This window comes from Sinohyriopsis cumingii, chromosome 7, assembly GCF_028554795.1.
Source record: "Sinohyriopsis cumingii isolate HCF-2022 chromosome 7, ASM2855479v2, whole genome shotgun sequence".
NCBI lineage: Eukaryota > Metazoa > Mollusca > Bivalvia > Unionida > Unionidae > Sinohyriopsis > Sinohyriopsis cumingii.
The window spans coordinates 90,905,490-90,923,815 of NC_142967.1; the positions used below are offsets into that span (position 1 = coordinate 90,905,490).

The 18,326-nt window shown below is 35.0% G+C and overlaps 1 protein-coding gene across 5 annotated transcripts in view; it reads right to left on the reverse strand.

Annotated features, from left to right (window-relative positions):
- Nucleotides 1–18,326, reverse strand: part of LOC149795694 (dedicator of cytokinesis protein 1-like) — a 215,837-nt gene that overhangs the window by 19,969 nt on the left and 177,542 nt on the right. The window contains exons 50-52 of one of the 5 annotated variants that reach the window (XM_089965570.1): nt 18,256–18,285; nt 13,637–13,877; nt 4,730–4,753 (exon numbers count right to left, since the gene is read on the reverse strand). In XM_089965570.1, the coding sequence (XP_089821696.1) occupies nt 4,730–4,753; nt 13,637–13,877; nt 18,256–18,285 (295 nt within the window). The remainder of the gene's footprint in view (nt 1–4,729; nt 4,754–13,636; nt 13,878–18,255; nt 18,286–18,326) is intronic. The other 4 variants (XM_089965572.1, XM_089965573.1, XM_089965571.1 and 1 more) reach the window with 4 other exon arrangements.

Genomic DNA, 18,326 nt, shown 5'->3' on the forward strand with positions numbered 1-18,326 from the left:
ATGATATCCATTGCAACAAGAGCCATGTGGCTGTGCATGCTATGAAAAGATTGATCAAAATATACCGAACTCATTAAAATGTGCCCGTACTATAGCAATGAAAACAATGCACATGGCTAAATTCATTATTTACATCTAGAGAAGGGAGTGGGCATCATTTCCTGTTGTACTTAATCCCATTGATATTAAAAACGGGTAACGTAATTGATGCGGATTAATGATAAAGAACAATGGGGTACCAGCAATATGGTAACTAGTATTGGTAGCTAAAGCCAATATCAAGGTCTAAACAATTGCGGCAACTGGCTTTGATTGTTGTTGGAAACCAAAGACCAATTTATCAACAACCGGTATAATCAAAGAGAGACACCGAATCGTCAGCTGGTTAAGAATGAATATAGGTGAAGTGTTGACATCACAATTTGCTTTAAACTGAATTGCAAAACTAAAAATCATGGATCACTGATGATCTATGAGTACTGGTAGTCCATCTATATATCTGATTTTAGTGTAGTTTAAAGCTAATTTATTTGAGAAACTTTGTCAAATACAATTAGAAACATATGATTTGGGGGATTCAGTAGAATGCATGATCTACATTATTTTATAAATAATCATAGAATGCTCGAGTTAATATGGATTACATCCCTTTGTAGGATCAATTGGATCAATCAAAAAGCTATGCCCGTAATTGCTCACGTGTGTCCAACATTATACTGGAAAATCAAATATTAATGGACCAGTTATTTCATATCTTTTTTTTTAGGAACAAACAATATGCTTTGAATTAGTACAGTACACTATAGAGTAAAGACCGTAAGTGTGCTATGCGGCCCAGTGAAGTTTTTACCGGTACGGTAAATTGTTTTCTTTTATTTTATGTTTGAGAAATAAGAAAAAACACGCAGAATGCAAAATAAATAATGACAAAACTTACAAATATAAACGCAGTCATATTAGTTTACGACAATTTATTGACATAGTAATTTAACATGAATTTGTACTTCTATGTGACCTGTTTTCGATTATGCCGATTACAGAGCAATGTCAATAGCATACCGGATACTGTGATCCATATATAAGTCGATGCAATTTCAATGACACAATCCATATATAAGTCGATTTGGAGTATAAGACGAAGACCGAACTTTCAAGTCAAAAAGTATCGACTTATACGCCAGAAAATACGGTATTGTTTTCATATGAAAATGAAGGAACTGTTTTTCATTAACATGTTTCCTATGTGAACAGATACAGTGAATATTGTTGGAGTGGGGATGCTACAGAAACATTATGGAGAGGTCTTAGCCGAAAGACTTGAGCATAACATCTTTAAATAAATCATTGTAATGATTATGTGATTAGCTATAAGGATTGGTTCTAAAGTTAATTTCTGCATTTAGATGTGAAACTGTGTGGCCTTGGTAAATTTGTAGTCAAGTTTAGTAACTGAAAATGTATGTTAGTAATGGGCACTGCATGTCTGAATAACATAGATAATGGCATATAAATTTCCTATATGGGAAAAGAAAGTTCCAAAAGCCATACTGGCACTGTGGTGATAAATGTTGTATCACCACTTTGATGATATCAATATCGATTTCCTCCTCTGATATATTCCATTATCTCATTATGAAATAGGTAATAAAGGCTGGTAACTATAAATGATGGAGAACTCCAGTTACTGTGCAAAAGCAAAGGTGGTAAAAAAAGATGGAAAATAGGCAGACATAATAACTATATGCTCTACCTTATAGGGGGCATATGAAATCAGTGAGTACTATGGGTTTTGAATTGCCAATTTTCAATGGATTTTTTTGCATGCAACCTCTATATACAATTCAGCATTTATATGTACTAATTATCTTTTAAAAATTATTTTAAAAAATGCATGTCATGGAGCATAGCTAAGCATAATTATTTCCCCAGTTGTCAGCCACCTCCTTTAATAAATGGGCCAAGTTAGCCCCTTCCCTCAGCTGTATGACCACAAGAACTGGTCATGAACTGCATCTCTTTTGAGTTTTCATTTCTATATACATTTGTCTCATTTTATATCCAGAGATTTAGGTATTTGAAAGAAATGTTTATGACTCCTGATCAGATTAGTTCAGCCATTTTAGTCAACAAATATTACACTGTCAACTGTCACCATGTGACTTTTCAAATTCAATACGTTTGTTTTGAACCATCTTGGGATATGAGAAAATGAGAGTCATGAGTAGTGTGAATATAACACATTTACCATCTTGGGATATGAGAAAATGAGAGTCATGAGTAGTGTGAATATAACACTTTTACCATCTTGGGATATGAGAAAATGAGAGTCATGAGTAGTGTGAATATAACACTTTTACCATCTTGGGATATGAGAAAATGAGAGTCATGAGTAGTGTGAATATAACACGTTTACCATTTATACTTGCATATAAGTTATATCCAGCTGTAAACAACATCATACCTGCCATAAACCAAACCCCTTTATATCGTCTACAATTTTCAGTAATCTTTGGAGAAAAAAACCCCAAACAAACAAGCAAGCAAAAAAAAAATTAACATCTCAATACACATCTGTAAATATGTATCATGTATACACGGTAAACAGTCTTGGCTAGAGCTCATGTAAAACTATTCTTGATGCAGTTTATACAGCAAGTTGTCATAGAGGCAATTAAAAGACAAGGTGGTCATGTATAAAAACAACCACCATTTCACATATTACTTAACTGGCTAACAATGAATGGCAAGAGTGATGTGCTAAGCCCCTTAAAGACTGCTGTTGGGAGCGGATTATGCAATCTGAATAGGATAGGTTCACAAAGTGGAACAAACCAATTTGTTATAAGTTATAGGTAAATCAAGAGATGCCAGAAGCATATTGGACAACAAGTTATTACACATCACTGACTTAAATAGGAATGTTTAAGCCATCCGTATTAAAGATTACTGGCAAGTTTGTGAACAGCAGCAGAATTTCATTGAAACTGGATTTTACTCCATATACATAGTGTAGTCATCACAATAGTGGAATAGTGTTCAAGTGTGATTCATTTTTTTAAGGTGATTCAGAAAGCAATAAATTTATCAGTGAAGGATGCAAAGTCAAGCAAAACTATTGAAACTTCTTGTTGACTGAGTTTCATTTTGTGAAGCACGTCAGCAGGATGGGGAGTGGAGGGAGCAGTGGAGGGGAGGCATTTAATTCTGTGTACATACTGCAAACAACATATTGTCTTAAGTCACTGTATAATGTCCATCTAAATAGCAGCACCACCTTTTCATATTTGACACACTGTATTGAACATTCAGATTAGTTCTCTTTTTATTGTTTATTTTCTTAATCTTGTTAAAATATTTAATATTATCTGACCCATTTTTTTCAAGAATTTTTTTTGGGCCATGAAATAGATTGACTGGAAGACAATAATAAGCACAGGCTCATATTTGCACAATTGACTTGTGTTAATAAAGCCCTAGAATCCATATGGGACATAGGCATGTATTACAGCCATGTAAAGCCCTCATTAAATGGAAAAATATTATGTCCCCTCTCCACCCTTCCCCCCATCAATGAAATAGACAGTCCTAAACACGATGTATACTGAGACAAGCATATCTCATGGTCAAATTGCCTTGGATACAGTTCTCACAATGCTAACATTATGGTCATCAAGAACAACTCAGTTCTGACCAGGATTTTGCTCACAGATTCCAGCAGGGAAGTTTGAAAGACATCACCATTCAGCCTTAAGTGAGTGCAAAGATGAAAACTAATGACCCTTACATTACCTTCAACCCTCCTCCCTCCTAAAGCACTATTGAAAGCAACAAATATTGCATCTAATTAGAATATATTTTACCATCCAATGGATTTTAAAGACAGAGATTTGGTGTATGTTTTTATTTATTTTCAGTTTAGTTATGATTATGTGGGAGTTTGCACATAATGTGTATGTGTACGGTGATGATATTTCACAATGCCAAGTCTACAAATTATTTTCTTTCTTTTTAAGTGTATTAAATGTGATAAAGGGAACATCCAAGTTATTTTCATTCATTCAGATTTGAATTTCCAACAATTTTCAAAAGGCTTATATGAAAAGATAGCTTATTCTCAACTAGACATCACTTTTTTGGTCAAGCTAACTGAACCCTTGGGACCTCAAAGCACACTTTTTAGTCTCACCCAACACGCATCCCCAATCCCAAACACTGTCTGGGAATATAGCAGGTATGCAACATACAATATATAATCACTTATAAGTTGGGTTCAACTGCAAACAACAAAGACATAGATCTGCCATCAGATAATGTTCCAGCAAATGTGGGTCTATGTCACTTGCATTCAGACTTGACTAACAAGTGAGTATATATCAGTGCTGTCCTGAACATTTTGTTTTTATTGATTTATAAAAATGTTATTACCAAATAACATGCTAGAAAAGGTACATGGACAGGATTTTAGTTGTTTTACCAGCTTCTACGTAGCATAATGCAATGACAAATCAGGGTCAGTGTTGTTTATTCTATTGATTAGTCCTAACTGCACAGACCTAGATCTGCCAATGCACAGTGTGAAGCATATCAAGGTCTATGTTTGTTTGCAGTTGGATTTGATATATAGGCAAGTAGATACTGTAGATAAATTGGAAAAGAGTAATAAAAATGAATATAATGGATTAGAATATGAGGAAGAATTTGAAAAACTGAAGCAAAAAATACCAAGTACCTGTTGCTGCACACTGGGTCTCCTCTTTATATGAAATAAGTATATATTAGAATTCAGAGGGACAAAGACTTTGCTTGGGATTCTACTAAATATTTACTTGAGGATGGAGGGTATAGCTTAATGCATATACTTCTAAGTTAACTTCTGGTTTTTATTGCTGTATGAACATATTTAAATTATGAAAATATCCACAAATTATGGAGAATTAAATCTGGGTTTAAAAATAAGGGGGTGGGACTGAAATGATTATAAATGTGATTGGTGCAAATGAAAACACTTGTTTATATATAAATATATATATATATATATATATATATATATATATATATATATATATATATATATATATATACACACACACACACACACACACACAATTACAATATTGGCACTTTAAAATGATTCAACATTATGATCACAAGTGCAACACAAGGGATTCAACACCATTTTTCAGCACACGATAGGCAATATATGGTGGACAGTATATCTGGTGGAGGAAGAATCCTAGAAGATCCCAGGAAGAACCACTGACCGAAGGTAACTACTGGTAAGTTTTCTCATATGTCCATGCCAGCTGAGCTGAGACTCAAACTCACATGGAGGGAGGTGAGATCTGTGAGTGATCTACAAAGCAAATGCCATGGCATCCTGGGTGCAAGAATAAATTGATTCAAATACTGCCAATATTATCATTTGTCTTCTTAAATAGTAGAGTTCATACAAGTTATTTTATTTTGAAAGCATTTTTATTTAAATTCTTTGAAATAAAGAAACTACTTGGTATATCAGAGAAATATTTAACATTCTCTATTTCAGACTGGCAGAATTCATTTTTAATTTTCAAGTAATGGGTCACATTTTTAATTTTCAGCAATAATTTACCATACTCATGATACCACCAAATTTAGTCTCTCTACAAGATAATAAGGGTGTGTGTGTGTCTCTTGTATGTATTATTTGAACAAAGGGACTCTCCTGGACAGAAAAATAAACTTAGAAAGGATTCTCTTCACAACAAGTATTTTTATAGTTTTCCTAGTGATATGTAAAAGTTTCTATTTTCCACAACTGCATGTCTCACTCTAGGTACAACAAAGATTTTAGTGCTTAACTGAAGAAACTTAGTTCTGTGATGCCTATTTTGTATTCATTATTTCAACCATACACAAGCTTTACTTCTGGAAAATTGTTCAAACATATCTCTTTCATAGAGAGAACTATACACTCCATCCCTTAATTCAGCATTTCCAGATTTTTTTGTAAACAGTTCATCTACTTATTAAGATCTAAACTCACTGCCATCTTGAAATGAATTTACTCTGAAAATTTCCCCAGGAATATTTCTGACACAGTACTGGAATCACAGTATAGAAATATCTTAATGTATGCAATTATAAATGCTTCCTTCTTGTGGGCTGACTGATCTATCAACTTATTAAATTATTTCATACAATTTTTACAGGGACCAGTCTAGCAAAGAGAGGAATAACTAGTCAAGACAAACAAAAATGAGGTAGAAATTTGTATTAACAGAATTTAGTTTTTTAACAATTAGATTGCTGTCTACTGTTAAACTGGCAATAATATTTAAGAAATTTCCCTTGGTGAATTTGATCCACAGGTCATGTTTCAAGGGTAGTTTGAATTGGTAAGTTAACTTTAACAAAAACTCTGAAAGTGCTGAATCTTAACCTAATGAAGCATACATTTTTCTGAAGGAGATTAGAAGGCAATAACTTCTAATACAAACTAGCAACTGAAATGAAGAAAAAAAAACCTATACATTTTCCATGAAATGCAAAATGAAATCCTACAAATCTCATTCATGCTACTGTATGAGTTCTTAGATCAATCAATAATTGTCATTAAAAGCACAATCTACATAAAGATAAATGATGGGGAAGGAGAAAAGCATCTGTGATGACAAAATAGGTGGAAGAAAGATGAAAATAACAAAACAAGACATCTAAGGAATTACATGTCTCACTAACTCCCTTGCCTGACATAGATACATTTTCATTTTCAAATAAATTTGATCTTGACTGAGGGTGAGAGGGAAGGTAGTGGTCCATGCATGCTAAAGGGCAATATATTCCAATTCACCAGTACAGGTATGATAGGTTTCCATCTTCAGTGTTTGCAAATGTTTTCTGTCAACTTCAATTAATCTTGACCTTCCATGAGGGTATGAGATAGGGTTGGAGTGTATGGATATGAAAATGCAGCACTCAATGACTACTGTTACATTATTATAGTTATCCTGCCCAGTGCCTGGAACATAAGACCATACATAAAAACTTCTGTTGTGGTCAGTGGAACAGCAAGGGTTTGTGAAGATATATAAAGGTCACCAGTTACTGTTCTGAGTCCAATATCTATCTAAGGGTTTGAGACTTACAATCCTACTGAAATACCTCCATCCCTAACCTTCACATTGTTGATGTCAATTATTGCAGTTGTCACTGCTACTGGATATGTATGCATTAGAATTCAACAAAACCCCAGCATAATAATGGCTATATGGTGCCAACTGAAAGTTCTCAAAATGTAAACATGAAGAACTCTATATATTTAAGGAAGGCAAGACAATTAAACGCAGCCTAAATTCCTTCCTGTACATTTTTCTTGATGACAATATTTTTTTTAAAACTGAAAATGCCAGTGTCAGCATTTGTTCACAACAACTACTGCCAGCTTCTCAAAATGTTTCAATCTTAACAGAAGTAAAACTGAATTAATAATCAAAAAATTAACATTTCCGCAAAAAAAACTGAGTAACCACAACCAATACTTACATGTGAAGGGTTATACAATTAGTCATAATTCATCCATTAGTCTATGCAGGCAACTCTTCATTTTTAATTGGTTTTGATTTTACATAGAAAGATGTTTTAGTCTGCAACATATAACTGAATTCTTTTTTGTAATATTAATTAAACAGAGTTGTTGTTGTTGTTGTTGTGGAGTTTAACGCCATTTTTCAGAACACGATAGGCTATACATGGCGGCCAGTATTAATGGTGGAGGAAGAACCTGGGAAAACCCCGGAAAGAACCACCGACCCACGAGAAGCTACTGGCAAGCTTTCTCACATACCCACATAGGCTGAATCCGAGACTCGAACTGGCGCAGACAGAGGTGAAATGTCAGTGATCTGTAACGGAGAGCGCTTCAGACCACTCGGGGCCCCAATTAAATAGAGAATTCAAAATGTGTAAACAAGGCAAGAAGAAGAACAGTTGTTTATACTTTGTTCCTCTAACAAGGTCTCTCTCATTAAAAATCATGAACACAAAACAGAATGTAATATTCTAGCAGGTAAAACATTGTTTTCTTGTTATGATAATGATCTTATATGCAACAAGAAAGAATAATTTATATTAATTTATTCCATATGATATATGTGTAGTATGTGCTTTAAAATTGTTATCAGGGACACAAGTGTACATTAAGATTGGGCCTTCTGAAGACACTGGTAGTAGTCATCCTAAATAAACTAAATCAGTTGCACTTTTCTATCAGATTATAAATTAAAATGTTATCCCTGAAAAAATGTGCAAAGCTGTGTTTGGACCAAGTTAAGTTCAAAATTTCACAATGTGATGCATAAACAGTGAAATGTGGGGTAGGGGAAGCAGACTAAAAAAACAGATGTGGACAGATGACATGTGGGAAACATGAACAATGCTAGACATTCACTTGTGAATTCTGAATGCAATTTACTAATTAGTTTTAAATAAAGTTGCAAAAGCTTTAGCATCATCACATGGATCCTTTATGTGTTAAGTAAAAATACTAAATAACTAAAGGATCATTTAAAATCAACAAAAAGAATAGTCATTCGGTACAAACCTTGCAAAAATATCTCTGCATAATCAGGAAGCACAAAAAAGAAAAAATATCTTGGCATAATTTGGATGCATGAAAATGAAAGAATGCAAAATTTTAGAATCAGTCACACATATGCATGTGTAGCCAATTTACTTATTTTCTCATTATTTATTTAGACCGTATAGAAAAGATAAAACTCTTAAATAACATTTTTCTGATGAATATGAAATATGTTTTATGATAAGTGATAAATCCCACCCCCTGCACCCCCAAAAACTATTTTCTCTTTTGTACTGAATGACCACAACTTTAAATGCAACTAAATAAACACTGTACTCTACCTTGACCTGCAGAAATATTAACTGAAAGTAACTTGCATAATCTGGCAACTTCATTTCAAATGAATGTAAATCACTGCATTAAACTATAGTATTTTCAGTCGCATATTGCCACAAACCTTAGACTTTCCAAGCAAGGGCATAGCAAACTACTTAAGAAAACATTTTAACTACAAAAAATTAATACAATGAGAGGTTTTGAAATGATTCAAAAGTTGATACCACCACCCAACTACCTACACCAACCATGATCCAGGGCTTTTTTGTTTACAACACAAATTTATTTTCAAACATTTTTTTAAAGTGCCCATGCATTGAAACTCTTGCAAATAAATTATTTTCTGAATTTTTACTATCTGACGCCTCCATAATTAGTGATCTAGCAGCACAAGAAATGACATTGCAAAAATAAAGAAAAGACCAATCTATGAATTTTAAAATTACTTGCTTTAACATCAAGGATTCGTTTAGTTCATTAAAATGTTGATCTTTGGTGGAGAAAAACTGACTTTAATTATTTAATGCAACTTGCCACTATTATCCACTATTATTAAGTTTTACCTTTCTGCAATGCTGAAATATCAGCTAAGACCCTTAAGAGGAGTAAAAGCTTTATTCCTTCTCCCTTTAAGCAGTTGCTAAATTGAGTCTAAGTGCCCTAACTTGGTAAAAAGTCTTGATCATCCCCAGCAAAGATGAAAATGAGACTGGAGATTTCAATCAGGGATGGAAATACTGGTGGAATTTGCAAGGAAATCTGACATAAGAAAGAAACAGAATCGTAATTCCCATTGAAGTGTAAACATTCCTCCTCAATTGATAATGCATGAAGTTCATTTCTTCACTGAGCTGATGCAATTTTTCCAGAAGGAAAATGGATATTAAGTACAAGATTTTCAAAAGAAACCTCAAGGTTCATAGAGAGTTTTTGTCATTGGCCACAAAAAAAAGATAAATGGTGTCAATGAGTGAGAAGTCAGTCTCTTTAGCTCCAAGTGCTAAGTAAGATCTGGTAGGTGCAGATCAGGATCAGTGAGCTGTCTTTTGGAAAATGTAAGTGTATAGAAAAGGGCAGCCTTATAACCTTTGATTGCTGAGGTTGAACAAAATATCTCCCCAAAGAGGAACAGAAGAAAATCAATTATTGCAGCAAGAGAGGGTTGGCAAGGATTATCCCAGTGCAACAATCACAATGTATTCTCCACTTTGCTTCATAGACTTATGATGTAGAATGCCCCCTTGCTGGGCCTGTGCAATGCAGTAAGGAACTCTGATCAAAACATTTCCCTTGCAGATTGATTGTTTGGGATGAGCCCAGTGTGAAGGTGGAGAATCTGACAACTGGTGTAAAGCTGAATACCTCTGTGTTATGATAGAAGCTTGTCACACTGAGGTAATGTCCTTCGTTTGCTGATTAATATTTTAAGGTTATTGAACCATGACCTTGGAGGCTACAGAGTTAGATCAGGATGATCCATGCAGTGGATGTCCTGATCTTGTGCATTATTTGTGGAATTAAATGAAAGGGCATGAATGCATAAACAATTTATCCAAGCACAGGCTGAATGCATTCATTGCTCTGGCTGATTGTTCTGGGTCTGGGGAGACATAAAAATGGAGCTTGTTGTTGAGTTTTGTTGCAAAAAAGTTGACTAGAGGTGTCTCCCGCAGAATGAACAGAGACTCTGCAACTGCTTGATGTACAGATCATTCTGTTAGGACTAGCTGGCTTGTTCTGGATGGATTCATGGAAACATTATTTTTCTTCCCTGGAATATGATGAACTCTTGTGTTTAATGCCTTCTGACTATGCTCCATGCTCCAAGTAAAAACCTTCAGACAAGCACAGAGAGGAGCATGACTGCCTCCTTCTTGTCTGAGGTGTGCAACCATTCTGTGTAGACCATGATGCAATGCCCTTTGACATGTTCTATGCACCTTTTAAGGATGAAGAACATGGCTTTTTCTTCTGAATTGTGGACATGTTGACTGTCTTTCTGTGACCAATGGCCATGGACTACTTGTGGCTCTAAATGAGCCCCTCCCCATCTGATGCGGGGTTCTGAGGCATGCAGGGGGAACTCCCCTCAGAAACTGTCTTGATTGTATCATCACTTCAGATGGGACTGAAACACTGACTGTAGAGAGATTTGATCTGACAGTGCATCACTGTGGCATTTCTAAACTGGCAACAGGAGATACTGAAGAGGATGTAAATGTCATTTCCTTAGGAATACCAGATCTGCTATGGAATTAAAGTTTCCAGAAGAAAGAGATTCAGATGAGTCAACAAAGAAGTCTTGGTCTGTAACATCCTTGAAAGTTCTATGATTCTGTGTATAATCTCTAGGGGGAGCACAAATATGGTCCATGGCTCTGAGAGGCAAGAAAGTTCATTCCTTTGTACATAAAATTCCAAGAGGGAATAAGATCAGATTGTTTTAGGTTTGAAATTGCTCCAAAGTCACTATGGACCAACAGCAGGTCATGTAACTTAATAGGGACTGTTTGCTCCTGTTGTGTAGCAGCCATTCATAATAACGCAGAAGTAGCAGAATTCCCAAGTACCTCAAGTGCACAGCTATTACTCCCATGATTCTGGTAAAGACCCAGTGCAATGAGCTAAGACCAAATGGCTCAGAATTGAAATGCTTCCTGTCTGATTGAGAGCAAGAATACTTGGGATGATCAAGTATGCATCCTGAAGATGGAAACTTCCCAGTCAGCCAGTTTGATAGCATTCTGAAACAAAGTTGCAGTTTCCATTTTGAAAATTTCATCTAGCAGAAACCTCTTTAGTGCAGAAAGATCTATAATAAGCCTCAGCTTTTGGGGAGCAGGAATATTGGAGAGCAGAAAGGTGGCACATGGAAGTTTTTTAACCCACTGTAGAAAAGATCCACTGATCTGTGATATTCAACCAGGCTACTAAAGAAAAGGCCAATTATGCATCTTCATGTATTCAATGATAGAAGAGGTATGTACTGACAGAGAGGTGAAGTGTCCTTAGGGACGACCTTTCTCTGTCATCCTCACCTGTAAGGCTGTTTGGGATTGGGGTTGGGGGCAAATACAGACTTCTTTGCCTTGCCATGACCTCTACACTTACTCATCATCTGAGGAGCAGATATATAGAGGCATTGGTTACTTTGTTGTTGTGGTTATGCATCTTTTCCCTGGAACTGTGGCTGACCCATGGCTCAAGCAAGTTGTGTGCAACTATTGACCAGTTTCAACTGGGCAGCAACTGATTCAAGGGACCTATGTTGTGGATCACTAAAATCCTGAGAATGGAGGGAATGAGACTGTTGAATAGGTCTCAACATCTAAGTGCAGCACTCAAAACATTTTTACTATGTTCTTGCAAAACTTCGAATAAGCTCTGCTATAGATAATGCGTGTCTCAGAAAGACAATAATGATAATTATCACAATAGGTGGTAATGTTTCTTCCTTCAGCAAACTGGATCAAGTTGCTGAAAACTGGTTAGCATGGGAAAAGAACCTGCTGGAATGTCCACTTGTGAAACTTCGGCATCCAGGTGCGGGGAAGGCAGAGGAATGAACTTTGTAGCTTAAGACTGATACTCAAGGTCTCAATATAGCAAGAAGAACAGACCATCCTTTATTCCATCTTGCCAATTCTTGACATGTGCTCAGCCACTGCACTTGACAGTTTCTCAAAAGATAAAATCTTTACACTCCTGTGCAAACTATGACTTTTTTCTGAGAACCTGTAATTAATGATTGCATATTCCTACCACAATGTCCCAAACCCTTACGCAGGAGGAGTGAGGGTAGTTGGCTCATCTTGCAACAATGCATAAATCATCAATGTTATCCTGTAAAACAATATATTTTTGATAGATACAGATAGAGGATAATTTCACTACAAAGAATTATGAAGCTTAAGTCCTGGTAATTAGCAAAACTATCACATGTAGAAATTTTTTCTCTTCACAGTGTTTCTTTCCTGTGTTGACTCAATTGGCAGACAACATAGATCAGATTGGGCCTATGCATGGGTTGTAAGAAATCTCTAGAACCAAGAGTTGGTGCATCTAATATGAACATGATATTTCCATTGCAGAATGGTAAAGTTTAATAAGAGTGACAGGTAAGTGACAAGCAAGTTATTATTGATATTAACACAGGCAGAGACAAATTCTTACTGTCTTTGTCAAAATGGCGTGAACAATCAAAGTCTAACTCGGACATAAAATCGAATGGTAGGTGGGCAGGCAATTTAACATCCGTAATTGGATGTTCAGATAAAATAGTTCAAATACAATACCAGCCTAACAGTATGAACACTTGGCGAATGAATGCTGATTAAGCACTTGCCAGCACTTTGATATTATGACTATATCAGGCATTGATTGTTTGCAGTAAATTGCCATTTGTTATTATATTACCACATTACCCTACAAAGAGCCTACATGTATTCTGCAGTTATCTGTTTGAAATTTACTAATATTACAAGTTTGCACATGTATTCTGCAGTTATCTGTTTGAAATTTACTAATATTACAAGTTTGTTCCTCTACTGAATGCTTAAATGTGCATCTACATGTCTGAAGAAGTCTTTCACACTTTTTCAAACAAATCAATAGTGTCCAATATAAAACATATCTTCTCAAACCTTCTATCCCTTTCCCATCTAATCCCTATTGCTGTATAATTTCTGCAGGTTTAGGCAGGAGTACCAAAAGCAAATTAAACATAACAACACTACATGCCTGCTCATTCAACTCAATGGGGTTTTCAAGCGAGTTCCTGTTAGATTCTGGTGGCGTGCTGTCATTGGAGGCGATGCTTATTTGAGACGAACGTTTGAAGCGTTTATTTCCGACCTTTTGCTGAGGTCCTTTGGTGGATACTGGTGATTTATCTCCCTTATCAGACTTGACTAATGTAGACTGAGCTCTCAGTGGACTTTTGGTCAGCATTGGTGATCCACTAACTGTTTGGCTGCTTAGCCTGAAAAAGTCAAACAGAATTCTAAGAATTTGTCAAATACATGAACAAGATTTTCAGTCATGAACACCATAAGATAATTTAAATGGATCCTTTTCTCTTCTTGACCTTTCAGCAATCCATATTTTGTAAATTATCATCTACCTCTAAGAAGTACATTTCATTACATTTAAAATGCCCCCCCCCATAACTTGGCATTTAACCAATTAACAACTCAGATTATGGAGTTCCTTCCAGTTTGAAGACCAGTTATGTCATAATAACTATACCAGTACCATGATTTTTGTAGCTATAAAACTAATTTTCCAGACACAGGCATACTGCAACACATTCTTAGAAAATAAGCTTTGGAAGTCAAAAATATTGTATATATATATATATATCAAGATACAACAGAAGCAAAACATTATCTCATATTTTTAATTACAAGAATATGAAATTAAATTAAGCCAATAATATGTGTCTATAATTGTTTACTGCTACAAAAGCAAACTATACTATTATAAAAATCTGCTCAATGACTGCAGAAAAAATATTAAATAGAATACTTTTTATTTTTACAATGAACAATACTGGTAAACTACCGATATTTATTTTTCTAAACATATTTCACATACCTGTCTGTACTTTAAATACCTGTACTTTATAATTAGTGTTTCTAACAGATCTGGCAAGAAAACTGAAGCTTATTATCTTGGTTACATCTGCTGATTACAGGTGCTGCAGAACTTACGAGTGAATACCAGTTTAGTAAGCATGTGAATCTCATATGCAGGTGTAAGCAGTGCATTATAATTAGTATGCTTGAAGTTACCACTTACCATCAATAAGGCTAAAAGCACATTTGGGATCTATAATACATGTGCAATTAAAAATGTTTCCAAAATGAGACTTACGACCTAGATGTGATGATGCAAGTTAAAAACCAAGAAATACAATTGCACGTAAAATACGGTTAACAGTGACCTACTTTGAAATGGAGGTGCAGAACCAATTTAAGATGCATATTTTTCAGCTCCATCATAGTGCATGAGAATTATAGTTGAAAATAAAAGTTCATAAAAGCTGCTCAGTGTGAAACTTGGCCATGCTGACATATAAACTGCATCTTCTAAACACGTTTCTTGAATTAAGTATAAATAGTCAGGTTGACAGGGACCATAGCCACTCAATAATTAAATATAGTTACCATGACTGTTTGGGTTGAGATTGCCCTGCCCCCACCACTGTTTCATGAACAAAGCATGTCCAGCATTTGTAGCATGAACAATTGTAAGTGATCATGCTGGGATGATGTGTTCCTCTTATGTTAACCAGCTACCACAATGTAAATCTTTTTTTTGTAATTCGTAATTTTTACATTTTTAGAACTTCACTATTAACTGGAACCATATACCATATATACTTGCTTATGAGTCTAATTGCAAACTGCAGAGACCCAGATCTCTCGCCGCATAATGCACTGGCACATCAATGTGCAGTTTGTTAGGAGTAATCAGTAAAATAAACAACATATACCCTGGTCAATAGGCCCATCATGGTATGGCAGATCAGGATCTTTGTTGGTTTTTTTTGCAGTCTGACTTTTAAGCGACTATATACAGTATCTATTTTGAGCCAACATGTTGTTAAACCCAAATATGTACCTACATTTCATATTTCAAGCACAAACAACAACATCACCATTCAAAGGTGAATGAACCACTTTGTTCCATAACAATGCTGAATGAAATGGATCAACAACATGTTTCACGCAAATGTGGGTCAGTATTAAAATTATATGAACTTGTGCACATTAGTGTAACCAACAACTATGTGTGTCTACCAAGCAAAAAAAAAAAAAAGACAAACAAGAAAAGTAAGAATTTTGTAACAAATGCACTTTGATTCTCTACTACCCAGTTAGGTTAATTAATCTGGTCCAATCATTATGCTTGTGCCAGAATGCAGAAGTACATTTCATGAAATGTGATCAAAATGTGACATGAATTCGCATAAATGTTTCAGTAATCTGATGTAATATTACTGTACATAACAAATGTGAGACTAATGATATTACTTTTCATTTTTCAAGCATTAGTATTTGAGAGAAAAAAGTCAAAAGGTAAGAGTACTGAATGTCACAATGAATGGTTTTAATGAAGCATGAATTTGTATGATAAACTGTGGTTGCATGGAAATCTCACCTCTGAAAATAAGCCAGATATATACTGTAGGACTTTCAACAACAGAAACTCACAATACAGTGAAACCTTTCAAGAGCAAAGACAGTTAACCAAAATCCTCTTAAAACTAAAATCATGTTTCTGGTCCCAAATTTTTTCAGTCTTTAATTTCACTGATTATTAATTAAGTAACCCTTAAATCCTCCACTCCAAAAAGCAAAGAAATTCTCACCCTCAAAAGTTGATTTTATAATAAAATGAACCCCATAAAAACAAACTTCTTCTATGTTGTCAGCCAAGGATCCTGAACTGCAGAGTCATGCAGAATGAAATTAAAACAGATATATTTTTTAAAGACTCACTGGCTACTGATATTTTGCTGAAGCGTAAAATGGCCTATTTTTATGTAATACAATGCCTGCTCACATTATCATTCTTAGTTGAGAATCTCACTAAACTGAAAACACCTCAAAATTGAAATCTATATTTCCTCCATATCAATATCAGCCTTGAAAGGTTTTTCTGTATTACTATCACTGACAAAGATGATGATGGTGCCAATACCACTAATCTACAAATAGATACCAACATTTTACTATATGCTGATGCAGGTAAAACAACAACTGACCACTTGGACTAGAGGAGAATGTTTGACGTACTAGTCAGTTTAGCTTATATTTAATGGTGACTGACAGAAGACATCTAAATAAGCTGTGAAAATGTCATGAAAAATTAGTCAAAAGAGTGTGGATTTATAAAGCTCTGAAATTGTATGTTATATAGCCAAAACTCAAAATGGCCAAATCAGTTTTAAAAATTCTTCTCCAACTATTAAACTGTATGTGTGTGTGATTTAAATTTTTAAATGTAGCTTTTAAAAAATTTCAGTCCTATCACTATGATGTCTGCAGTGTGACAGTTTATAGTGATGTCTAGCACTTGGGCATCATGCTGCAGACATGTAGCATGATGTCCCACCAAGCTAGATTATCCTGACACCAGGCCGACCAGTCCTAACACTAACTCTTAATGCTGAGCACCAAGCGAGGCAGCTGTTAGTACCATTTATGAAAATATTGGACGGGGGTTTCATTCATCAATTTGAAGAAACAAAAAGTGGTTGGCAACTTTTCATAATATGAGGAGGGATGAACAAACTAAAGGTAGGGTTTCCAAAAATGACACATGATTTTCATGCATTCAGTTGATATTTTTAGTATGTTGTCCTCAAAATTACCATGAAACCAGAAATCAAATAGAACCTGATAAATTGCCAACAACTGCTTTGTTTCCATACTCTAACAAAATCTGAAGTATTATGTTGTCCTTTACACACTCAAAGCATAATGGATAGTGAGTATTGTTGTTGTTGTCATAGGGTTTAATGCCATTTTTCAGCACAAGATAGGCTATACATGGCAGCCAGTATTAATGGTGGAGGAAGAACCCCCGAAAGAACCACCGACCCACGAGAAGTTACCGGCAAGCTTTCTCACATATATACATTGGCCGAGCCCGAGACTCAAACCCATGCAGTCAGAGGTGAGATGGCAGTGATCCATGATGGAGAGCACTTTAGACCACTTGGCCACTCAGGGCCCCCGATAGGGAGTATATGCTAAAATCCTCTAAATGAGTGTTTTCAACTATAAAAGGCAGTTTATATGTGTCACCGAGTTTTCTTAAAAATAGAGTCTGTTACTGTTTGAATTTTTTAAAGTATTTTCCTATGTATTTTAATAAACTAAAAAAAGAACACTATTCATTGTACCAATATATAAACAAAGGAGTCTGAAACAAACAACTCTAGACTTATATTATAAAATACTATCAGGCATCATGGACATTATTACCATTATTTACTACATTTTGCATATTCAGATTCCACATTATATTTGCAAAATTTCCCCAAAAAATCTGTCATTTCCAGAGTTATGATAAATTTATTTTCTAACTGGTTAAATCAGCCTATTAAGCTTGAAATTTTATCTTCACATTAATGAAATGGTTTACTATTTAACTCTGATGTGTTGCTTCCATTTGCAAATTGCTCTATCTTTCTAAATACACATGACGAACTAGACAGGCACAAACTTTGACACAACAAGTAAAAGTTCTGACTGATGACTGACATTAAAAAGACCACAAATGACAATTATATAACATTCATTTATATCACTTTCCTTTCCCCATGCAGTAACTTCTGTCTTGTTTACCTTTTTACATAGACATGTGGTTGCTTGTGTCTGAAAATATTGCAACAAGTAGCATGTCAGCTAGGTGAATT